Consider the following 12,442-nt stretch of genomic DNA (forward strand, 5'->3'; position numbering starts at 1 on the left):
GTTCCCGAAAAACGTCATTCAATTTAATTGAATAGTTCTTGCTATCCTGCAGTGTTAATCTTGAAGAATACAGAAGTATCTTGGCACTGATCTTTGCTGTCAATGAAATTAACAAGGACCCCAATCTTCTGCCCAATGTTACTCTGGGTTATCATATATTTGATACTTGCGGAGATCCAAAGAAAACCTTGGGATATGCCCTGCAGATATTGTCTGGAGAAAAAACGGAAGCTCCTAATTATTCCTGTAGAGGACATGGGAAAGTGGCTGGTTTTATTGGTGACTCCACTTTCTGTACAACTTATGCCATGGCTCACTTACTCAGACTGTATCGGTACACACAAGTAAGTGATCATTACAATATATCATATTATATATTATATTATATTAAATAATATGTACCACTTCCACTGAAGGACTTGCTTTGTATGATGGGTCCTCTCTGTTCATTGCCACGAGTCTGTAAACCATTTTGTTTCATCTGACACACATGGATATATCTAAGCGTGCTGCTAATAGTGGGGCCCAATCCATGTGGTGGTGCATGTGTTCTTCTTGGATTTTATTCCAAAGCTATTGAAAAGCAGGGAATCAAAAACGCATCACTTCCCTACGGATAAGACAGAGCTCTGCCTTGTGTACATAGGCAGAGCTCTGTCCTGTCTCTTCCCTCGTGTTTGGGGGCTTACCTTTGTTGGAGTCTGTAATGCAGAGATGTACGCTCACCCTTGCAGATATCCACAGTCCAAGGTGACCAGGTAAGAAAGCCACCTGGGCTGTGAATTTGTGCATGGAGGCTTGGCAGGGAAGGTGCTCAAATAAGCCGGACCGGCAGGAATACAATGGGAAGGGAAGTCCAGGAATAACTGTAGTCACTGGATGACACAAGTCTGGATGAGGATTGCAGGAACAACAAAGAGCGAAGGTAAGGATGGAAGATGGAGTCAGTCTGGAACACACGCTAAGGAAACTGGAACACAGGAACAAAGTCTGTCTAACAGGAACAATCTGGAACAAAGATCAGCAATGAACTGACACTGCTCTAAGCGAGTGGCAGTGTTTTATAGTTTGCTTAATTGAGCAATTAGCTTCAGGTGGACAATGAGAGACAGGAGCATACTCAGGTGAAGTGCAGCCCCCTAGTGCTGCAGGCAACACCAGATTAACAGGACTGAATCCATATGAGCTGAAGTGTGGCTCAGAGGTAGGATAACAGGACAGAATGTCAAAGTACACAGGTTCAAATCCCATGTCAGGTACTTAACAGCGACCACGCCTGGCTGTCTGGAAGCCATGGTGAGAAGCGTGACAGTATCCCCCCTTTAAAGACACCCTCCGGACAGGAACAGGTTCTTTGCAGAGGTCTTTTACAGGATAGGCATTCACAGCTTTTAATACTTCCTCAAAAAACTTCAGGTCCTCCTTACGTACCACAGTGTCATTAGAAGCATATGTGCAGTCAGGTGAAAGAACTTCGTTGTCAGGACAGGAAGTAATGAAATTGCTTGCTAGAACAGGAGTTTCTTTGGAAAGAGGTACAGACGTTACTGGAGCTGGAGGAGGGACTTCCACAGGGGTATTGGGTTCAATGATTGCCATAATCTGGGTGCCCTTTTCAGACCCAGAACGGTGACAGGGCTGGTAACAACCTTGGCAGTTTCCAGGCTGTGTTTCTGGGAAGACAGGACGGATCTGAATGGTATCCACTGGGAGAGCCTTAGGCTTGGATGGACGAGTTGGGCAAAATGTGATAAAATGTCCTCTCTCTCCACAATAGAAACAAAGGCCACTGTTTCTCCTACGGTCTCTTTCTTTGGAAGACAGCCTGGTGTGCACGGCACCAATCTCCATGGGCTCCTCTTTAGGCTCTGGAGGATCAAGGTATATTGGAGTAGTGTCAGGGTGCAGGCAGGCTGAAAATGGTCTGAAGTCCGCTCTCTGAAAAATGGGTCACAGGAGTGCAGAACAGAATGCACTCCTGTGATTCACAGGAGATGTATAGCCCAACAAGCTTTGGCTGTACATCTCCTTTAAATCTACTTGTGAAAAATAGCATACAACAAAAAAAATTAAATACAACAATTTCTTCAGCTAGCTATTGGAGGGGCCCAATCTGTATGGTGGTGCATGTGATACCATCTATTTAAAACTGCATGCAGTGAACTGCATTTGGGCTCTTAGGCGAAAAGGGCAGTCTCTGATTATATTGCATCACTAACAGTGGGGACACAAGCAGGACTGAATCTGCTCACTAATCACGGTACGGTGTCATGGACACTTGGCAGTCTATTAGCCTTAGGCAGTGTTGGGGGTAACGAGTTACAATGTAACGGATTACAGTAACTACGTTACTTTTTTTGGTAACGTAGTAATGTAACGAGTTACATTGGTAAAATTGGCAACTAAATTACTTTACACGGCTTGAGTAACGCGCTTTCCTGCGTTACTCAAGCCGTGCGATCATACAATCATCAGGGCAGCTACATTCCCAGGGGCTTTACCTTAAATAAGTTTCCTAGGAGGCGAACCTTTTCTCCATTTTCGGGCGCGTAGGTATACATGAAGAAGCGCCGCGTCGCATCATGAACTGCTGCACTGCACATGAAGTTCCGGCTGGGCGCCGGTTGGACCGCCCACTGCCTGCCTAGCCTATGCTCTGTGGTTCTTCCCTCCTCGTCAGCGGAGTGATTCTGCGGAGGACTCGGAGAAGGCGGGAGGACCGGGGAGAGCGGGGGATCGTGTGTGGCCGAGGACTCGAAGAAGGCGGGAGGACCGAGGAAAGCGGGGGATCGTGTGTGGCCGAGGACTCGAAGAAGGCGGGAGGACTGAGGAGAGCGGGGGATCATGTGTGGCCGAGGATTTGAAGGAGGGGGGAGGACCGAGGAGAGCGGGGGCTGCGGAGGACTCGGAGGAGGCGGGAGGACCGAGGAGAAGACGCCTGCCACTGCAGGTAAGTGTACTAGTCAATCTGGCATTGAAAGGGTGCACACGGTGGTCAATCTGGGGCACGCTGTGGTCACTCTGGGGGCACACTGGTCACTCTGGCATTGAAAGGGTGCACACTGTGGTCACTCTGGGGGCACACTGTGGTCAATCTGGGTGCACACTGTGGTCAATCTGGGGGCACGCTGTGATCAATCTGGGGGCACATTGGTCACTCTGGCATTGAAAGGGTGCACACTGTGGTCAATCTGGGGGCACGCTGTGGTCAATCTGGGGGCACGCTGGTCACTCTGGCATTAAAAGGGTGCATGCTGTGGTCAATCTGGGGGCACGCTGTGGTCAATCTGGGGACACGCTGTGGTCAATCTGGGGGCACACTGGTCACTCTGGCATTGAAAGGGTGCACACTGTGGTCAATATGGGGGCACACTGGTCACTCTGGCATTGAATGGGTGCATACTGTGGTCAATCTGGGGGCACACTGTGGTCACTCTGGGGACACACTGTGGTCAATCTGGGGGCACACTGGTCACTGGCATTGAAAGGGGGCATGCTGTGGTCACTCTGGCATTGAAAGGGTGCACACTGTGGTCACTCTGGGGGCACGCTGTGGTCAATCTGGGGCACGCTGTGGTCAATCTGGGGGCACACTGGTCATTCTGGCATTGAAAGGGTGCACACTGTGGTCACTCTGGGGCACGCTGTGGTCACTCTGGGGGCACACTGTGGTCAATCTGGGGGCACGCTGTGGTCACTCTGGGGGCACACTGTGGTCAATCTGGGGGCACGCTGTGGTCAATCTGGGGGCACACTGGTCACTCTGGCATTGAAAGGGTGCACACTGTGTTCAATCTGGGGGCACGCTGTGGTCAATCTGGGGGCACGCTGGTCACTCTGGCATTGAAAGGATGCACGCTGTGGTCAATCTGGGGGCACTCTGTGATCAATCTGGGGTCACGCTGTGGTCAATCTGGGGGCACACTGGTCACTCTGGCATTGAAAGGGTGCACACTGTGGTCAATATGGGGGCACACTGGTCACTCTGGCATTGAATGGGTGCACACTGTGGTCAATCTGGGGGCACGCTGTGGTCACTCTGGGGACACACTGTGGTCAATCTGGGGGCACACTGGTCACTGGCATTGAAAGGGGGCACGCTGTGGTCACTCTGGCATTGAAAGGGTGCACACTGTGGTCACTCTGGGGGCACGCAGTGGTCAATCTGGGGCACGCTGTGGTCAATCTGGGGGCACACTGGTCATTTTGGCATTGAAAGGGTGCACACTGTGGTCACTCTGGGGCACACTGGTCAATCTGGGGGCACGCTGTGGTCACTCTGGCATTCTGGCATTGAAAGGGGGCACGCTGTGGTCACTCTGGCATTGAAAGAGGGCACGCTGTGGTCACTCTGGCATTGAAAGAGGGCACGCTGTGGTCACTCTGGCATTGAAAGGGGGCATGCTGTGGTCACTCTATCATTGAAAGGGGGCTCGCTCTGGTGTTATATATATAAATAAAACAATAAATATTGTATTTTTTTTTGTGCACTACAAATAAATATGCGCATTGGAATTTGTTCATATTTTTTTCAAAAGTAAAGTAAAGTAATAGTGAAGTTACTTTTCAAATGTAGTAACTAGTAAAGTAATTTCATTACTTTTTACAGAAGTAACTAGTAACTAGTTACATTTTTTGAGTAACTACCCCAACACTGGCCTTAGGAATCAAGTCCCCAGTACCACAGAAATTCACAAACAAGTTCTCACAAGGCTCAGTTCCTCAGCTTTAGTCCAGTGTAGGCACAAATGGTAACGGATCCCTCCACCTCTGGTCTTCAGCAGCAAGAAACTCTCACATCCTATTCCTTGGATCTTTGGCCCTCACAAGGCATCCTCTCGGTGCAAATGCCCAAAGCAACTCATGCCATGTACCACTTACTCAGACTGTATCAGTACACACAGGTAAGCGATCTTTGCAATATATCATAAACCATAAACTATGATATAGTATATAATAGTATGTAGTGCTTATCTGCGGTCCTAACTCTAAATTCTGTGAGTCTCCACAATGGAAGCACATGCATTTACATGGACAGGTGTAAGGCAGATATACCTGAAGGGAGCCCACCCCTTCTTAAAGGCACAGGGTCACACTGAACACCCAGCCTATAGCACTATGGCAGCAAAGGGGTCAGTGTGTTCCTGGCCAATATAATCCATAGCACAAACAAAGGAAGAAACCCTTACCTGCCGTCTTTGGTGGTTTTCCGCACAGGTTAAGCCTCTCCGGTAGTGCAGTCTCTGACCTTGGGACACTAAATGCTCTGATAAGGCAGGGAACCCCTTCTGTGGATCTTTTGGGATGAAAAACCGGGTGCTAACCAGCCCCACATACAGCAGTGCAGCCAGGGCTATGTTCCTCAGAAGAGCTGTCTATGTCTGGAGCCTACCTCCCAGAAGTGAGTGGATCCAATGAACTGTGAAACCCCATTTCCAAGATTGATGGGCTATTTATGAGAGGAAAAGACATTGGATGAGGACGATTTCAGGATGATCCTTATACTAGTAATCCCACTGCGCCTGAGCCCTGACCATGAGAATGGGGGGCAATAATTTGTGGTGAGTTGCCAGCTGATAGGAGTGGTATCACGGTGGTGGTGGATTTATGGTGACCTAATCATCTCCAATCACGGGACTCTCATTATTTGATCACATTCTCACCAATGATTTACTTCATAAGAACTGCATTATACACGGAGTATATTGGATTAGTTCCCTTGCAGATCTATTTGAAGACTGTTATTTATTTTATTTCACTAATATTATGTATTATGTGATATATTCATTTGCACATGCATTATTTATTTGCACATGCATTATTTATTTGCACATGCATTTTTTAATGCGCAACTTTGTGATTATTGTTTTTGAATGGGAATCACTTTGGATATTTAAGAAATTATTTTACTCTAGATATATGGTAATGTTATTTTTATTTTTATTATTATTAATATTAATATTATCATTATTATTATAATCATAATGCACAATAAAGCCCTAACCTCCACCTAAACACACCCTCAAGCTAAGAAATGATTTAACTTTAGATATATGTTAATATTATTTGATCATTATTATTATTATCAATATTATCATTGTTATTATTATAATAATGCACAACAAAGCCCTAAACTCCACCTAAACACACCCTCAGGTTAAGAAATGATTTTTCTTTAGATATATTTTAATATTATTTTTATTATTATTATTATTATTATTATTATTATATTAATGCACAATAAAGCCCTAACCTCCACCTAAACATACCCTCAGCTAAGAAATTATTTTTCTTTAGATATAGGTTAATATTATTTTATTAATTATTATTATTATTAAGATTATTATTATCATTATTATATTAATGCACAACAAAGCCCTAACCTTCACCTAAACACACCCTCAGGCTAAGAAATAATTTTTCCTTAGATATATGTTAATATTTTTATTATTATTATTATTAATATTATTATTATCATTATTATATTATTGCACAATAAAGCCCTAACCTCCACCTAACCACACCTTCAGGCTAAGAAATGCTTTTTGCTTAGATATATGTTAATTTTTATTATTATTATTATTATTATTATTATTATTATTATTATTTTTATTAATATTAATATTATCATTATCATTATTATATTAATGAACAATAAAGCCTTAACCTCCACATAAACACACCTTCATGCTAAGAAAACGGAAAATTGATATCAAATACTTACCGTAATTTTCCTTTCCTGATGGACTCCATGGCAGCATACCTTCGGGTAGGCCCTGCCTCCTCTCCTACCCTATAGGACCCCACTCCCATAAATCTTTGCTCCTTTTCAGCATCCATGTTCTGTAACTAGCCTACTCAGGAACTGGGAGGGAAAATTTGATATCAATTTTCCGTTTTCCTGACAGACTCCATGGCAGCATACGTTCGGGAAATAACTCGCAATACACTCCCCGGTGGGAAGATGCTGAACAAAAGAAATTTGAATTGGTACCATCAACCGATAGTACTTGAAAACCAAATTTTACAGACGATAAGGCAGCTGGTTCAATACAATAGTGAGACATAAACGTATTGATGGAAGACCAGGATGCCGCCCTGCAGACTACTTCGGGGGCGACATGCCTGAAAGCTGCCCAAGATGTAGAGACACTTCGAGTTGAGTGTGCCGTCACTACTTCTGGAGGATCCAAGCCCCTGGATTTGTATGCCCACTGAATGGCCTGAACGATCCATGCAGCAATAGCCCTGGAAGAGGCCCGCATTCCTTTCTTCTTTCCGTGAAGAAGGACAAAAAGAAAGTCTGTTTGACGGAAACCAGCTGTGGCTGTCAGGTATTGTTGTAGAGAATTGCCTACATCAAGCGGATGATGTTGAGATTCTTCATCTGTTCTAAAGATGGGAAGAACAATCTCCTGATTTTCGTGGAATACTGGAGTCACCTTAGGAGTCGATCCCAACATAGGTATAAGAACCACTCGGTCAGGAAAAAACGTTAGGAATGGCTCTTTTACCCCAGACTTTGGATCTCGGAGACACGTTTTGCTGACGTGATTGCCACCAGGAACACAGTTTTAAGTGTAAGCTCTCTAATTGACAGAGGTCTACCTAGAGATGATTCTAGTGAAGAGAAAAAATCCGAAACTAAAGAAAGATCCCATTTTGGGAATCTCGGCTTCCTCTGGGGTTTTAGCCTCATAGCACCTCTGAAAAATTGGCGAATCAGTGTGTGTCTTGCCCAGGAAACTCCTGTGAAGGCTGAGATGGCTGAAACCTGAACCCGTAATGAACAGATAAGGACAGGTCTAGGCCTGATTTTAGAAACCCCAGAACATCTTGTATGGTAGGAATCACATCAGGATCACTTCTAGGAGACAAAAAAACTGGAGAATTTTGCCCAGATTCTTTCGTAAACCCTATTGGTGCTGCTTCGTCCAGCACTCAAAAGGGTAGGGATAGCTTCTGCCGGACATCCTAATGCCTCCAGTCTCCCCCTCTCAAGAACCAGACCTTGAGGTATAGCCGAGCTGGGCACGGATGAAAGGTAGGGCCTTGTGACAGAAGATCCGGCCTGAGAGGTAGAGATACAGGAGTCCGGTAACAGAGCAGTATCAACAGGGGAAACCATGGCCTGTTGGGCCAGTATGGGATCACTGCTAAGACTTCCACCGCCTCCGCCCTGAGTCTCCGCAGGAAATGGAGAATAATCGGAGTTGGAGGGAAGGCTCTGCGAAACTTCCAATGGTCCGTGAGAGCGTCGACCCCAATGGCTTGGGGGTCTCGGAACCTTGTGTAATATTTTGCAAACTTCTTGTTGCCTGGAGCTGCAAATAGGTCGACCTCCGGAAGAAAGTCTAGGGACTGAACCCACCTGAAAACTTCCATGTTGAGGGACCACTCGTTGTTGTCGAGTGTCACTCGAGAGAGAAAATCTGCCTGTAGGTTCTGTATCCCCGGAATATACACTGCTGACAGGTTGATTAGATACCTCTGAGCCCAGAGCATAATTGGCTTCACTTCCTACAGGAGAGACCAGCTGTGTGTTCCACCCTGCCTCTTCACATAGGCCACCGCTGTAGTGTTGTCTAATCTGAGGATTACAGATGCTCCCTGAATCAGATGTTGAAAGGCCTGGAGCGCCTTGAAGGCTGCCCTGAGTTCCAGGATGTTGGAGACAATCCCGACGGTAGAAAAGCCCCACTTGCCTTGTGCTGTTTCGGATAGGCAGTGGGCTCCCCAACCCGTGGAGCTGGCATCCGATGTCACCATGATCCAGGAGATGGGGGCTATGGAGTGACAGTTCAGAAGCTTTTCTCTTATCAACCACCATGGAAGACACCTCTTCATGACTGCCGTCAATACAATCCGCTGGGCCAGATCGTCTGACTGCCATTGCTGGAGAAAGCCTCTGGAATGGTCTCAGTTTCCAGAGGGCCCACTTTACCATGGGAACTGTCGCTACCAGAGTCCCAATCACTTTCAGACACTGATGAGCCGTGAGATGAGAGGAGGAGAGAGCCAGAGAGATCCTCTCCCTGATGACTGGAATCTTCTCCACTGGAAGAGAAATGGTATTCTTTTCTGTGTTGAACAAAGCTCCCAGAAAGATGAGAGATTGTGTGGGAACCAGATGGCTTTTTTCGAGGTTCAGGATCCATCCGAACTCTTGAAGGACCTTGATGACACGGTCTCTGTGTCTGAGGAGCTGCGACTTGTCCTGAGATAAGAGGAGCAGATTGTCCAGGTAATGATATAATCTGATACCTTCCACTCTGATCAATGCAACTACTGCCAGCAAGACTTTTGAGAATGTGCGAGGCGACGTGGAGAGTCCAAAGGGAAGACAAACAAACTGGAAGTGACTTTCTCCTATGGTGAAGCAAAGAAATCGCTGAAGATTTTCTGCGATGGGAACATGAAAGTACGCGTCTTTCAGGTCTATAGATATCAGCCAGTCTTTCAGCTGTACTGAGAGTTGGATTGTCTGGAGAGACTCCATCTTGAACCTTTCTCTGAGAATATACTGATTTAAATGTGTTAGGTCTATTATGGGTCTCCAAGAGCCGTTCTTCTTCAGTACCATAAAAAGAGGGGAGTAGATTCCTTGACCCCTTTCGATGTCTGGAACGGGAATCGCTGCACCTTGAAGTAGCAGGGACTCTATGTAGGAGAACAGAACCCGTCTCTTTTCTTCTGAGGCAGGGATGGAAGTTGGGACAAATCTGAGCCTCGGGGTGCGATTGAAGGTCCAAGAGTGACCGACCGAAACTGTGTTGACCACCCAGGTGTCTCGAACTGAGGCCGCCCAGACATGCCGAAAGTGGAACAGACGGGCCCCTACCTGGCATGCCTGAGCGGGCCCACTCCCAAAATGACTTAGTGGCCTCCCGGTCACCAAACAAATCACTCTTGGGTGGCTTCTGAAAGGAGGACTATCTAGACTTCCAGCCTTTATTATAGCTTTTGTTTAAAAGTGATGGTGCGCTTTTCAAAAATTGTAAAAAATGGTATATTAAACAATATATATCAATGTAAGGGTGTAGTCCCAATATGTGTCACAATGCTTTTTCTAAATAAAGTAATGAATAAACAAAATCTTCAAAATCATTAGAATGTGACAATAAGCAAATCATACACGTGAACTAAAGTCCGGTTAATAAAGTAATCCAAAAAATTGGAAAAATGGTATAAAAGTCCAAATCATAAATCTTGTGATGATTGTGATGTCCCTCCACCTGGTGAAATGCCTCCTTACCTGGCGGAAAGAAGGTAAGTGCCTGATAGTACTGATTCCTATGAAAGTGAAGCCAGTGTCCTATTTCCACCTACACACGTGCACGATCACACTGGTGTTAAATCAATGCAAGCCTCTTACCAGATATAAGAGACAATCAAGCCTCTGAAATATCAGATGACACTGTGGACATGAGGATGTTTCCTTAACACTGCGGATGGATGGATGGCTCCCACTTTCTTCCCTCTGCACAAACCACGTTAGTCTCCTACTCTCTTAGGGTAATTAGGTGTACTCCCCACGATGTTCCAGTGCACATGAAAGTATAAATGGGACTAATAGTGCATTACCGTAATATACAATTTATTGGTATACAGACTTGCACTTACAGTTGGGTTGAACAAATGCGAGCAGAAATCTTTAAATGACAGGCTGAGGATCTCTATTTGCATCGGGTCCGGCTGCAGCACGGACCTCCGATGACGCAATGACGGCACGCCTCCCTCCTGACGCGTTTCCTCCAATAGGGCTTCGACTTGAGATGGGAGATAGGCGCGCGCCGTCATTTCTGCCCATTTATACAGGTTAGTGTTATCTTCCTCTTCCGGTGTCTGCAGAGGATGTCCCGAGCGCCGGAAGTGTCCATTTTGTCAACGGATCGTTTAATGCATAAAAAGGATCACTTTTATTCTCACTATTTCAACGTTCTTTATCGAATGGCTACTATAAAATAAATAGTTGGCGCTCGGACTTCTATTATGCTGCATCCCTTTACCAATAGAGTAAAAGGGGATTATGACACCGGAGAAGGGACTCCTAACTACTTCCTGTTTACAATTCGTTTGAACCTGCTACATAACTGCCAAATTGTAATGCTTGAATAAAAGTTCTAACATCATAGTATACATGAATAAAATTGGTCACATGTACTCTATAAATTTAAAATCCATATATCATTTATAAATGTTTAAAATGGGATTAAATACTTTTGGTACTAACATATGTGCCTAAAAAGGGGTATGAACCTTTATTAAAATGTATACTAACGTTTAAAATGTTAAAATTTAATAAAATTTCATTAAAATCATTTATTACTTTGTTAAAATCTTATAATCCAATTATTTGGTATTAATGTAGAGGTAGGTATGAATATTTCAGGACTCCGGGAAAAATCTTATTAGCTGTTGTTGATGTGGGCATTAATATCCCTAGTGTCCTCTAGGTTGGAAACACTTTAATTCAAAAATCCAGAAGGTTTCTCTTTTTGAAATGGTTCTTGTTAGATTACTACCCCTCCAATGTGGGGTGTATTTCTCTATAACGATGATTTTCATTTTTTTAGGGTTTTTGTGATGGCATTGGGCATAGTGTTTTGAAACACTATGTCCTGGAAAGGCTTTATAAATATTCGTCAGGTGTTCTCCTATCCTGATGCTGGCTGTGCGGATGGTTCTTCCTACGTACTGTTTGTTACACTCACACTGTAACAAATAGATGACTCCTTTAGTGTGGCAAGATATAAAGTCTTTAATCGGGTATTCTTTGCCAGTCACACAGGACAAAAATTTCTTAGTTCTTACCGTATTGGCTTCTTTACATATCCTGCACTTGCCACATGGGTAAAACCCCTTCATGTCTGGAAAGATTCTCGTTATTGTTGGTTTCTCTACTGGATTTTGGGCTACTAGGTTTTTAATGTTTGCCGCTTTTTTAAAAATAATTTTCGGTTTTTGGGGTATTACAGGTCCTAGTACCTTGTCATTCTGTAATACCCCCCAGTATTTCCGGAATACATGGTTGAGCCATTTATAGCTTGTGGAAAACTGTGTGACAAAAGCGAATTCGAAATGAGACCGAGTTTCCTCTGGATTCATTTTCCTAACTGGTTCTGTCAACGCAGATTGTTCAATAAGGCTCATTTTTTGTATTTCCTCATCCAACTCTTGTGGATCGTACCCTTTTTCCACGAATCTTTCTTTTGATATCAATGCTTGTTCCTGAAAATCCTTATTTTCTGTGCAATTCCTTCTTACTCGTCTGAATTGTCCTTTAGGAACTGCATTCAGCCATGTGGGGTGGTGGCAACTGTCTAGGGCAATGAAGCCGTTTTTTTCTGTCGGTTTAAAATATGAACGGGTGGCAAACTTGTTGCCTTTTCTAAAAATGGTTAGATCTAAAAAATTGATAGAACTCTTACTGTATTGATAT

At 44.5% G+C, this 12,442-nt stretch overlaps 1 protein-coding gene across 1 annotated transcript in view; it reads left to right on the forward strand.

Annotated features, from left to right (window-relative positions):
- Positions 1-233: 233 nt before the first annotated feature.
- LOC309566727 (vomeronasal type-2 receptor 26-like) overlaps positions 234-12,442 on the forward strand; it is a gene marked incomplete at its 3' end in the record, with an annotated part of 142,848 nt that continues 130,639 nt past the window's right edge. Inside the window, exon 1 of the mRNA XM_082271996.1 lies at positions 234-344. Coding sequence (XP_082128122.1) covers positions 309-344 — 36 coding nt within the window. The 5' untranslated portion in view covers positions 234-308. The remainder of the gene's footprint in view (positions 345-12,442) is intronic.

Source organism: Pelophylax lessonae (genome assembly GCF_965119305.1).
Source record: "Pelophylax lessonae genome assembly, chromosome: 1".
Lineage (NCBI taxonomy): Eukaryota > Metazoa > Chordata > Amphibia > Anura > Ranidae > Pelophylax > Pelophylax lessonae.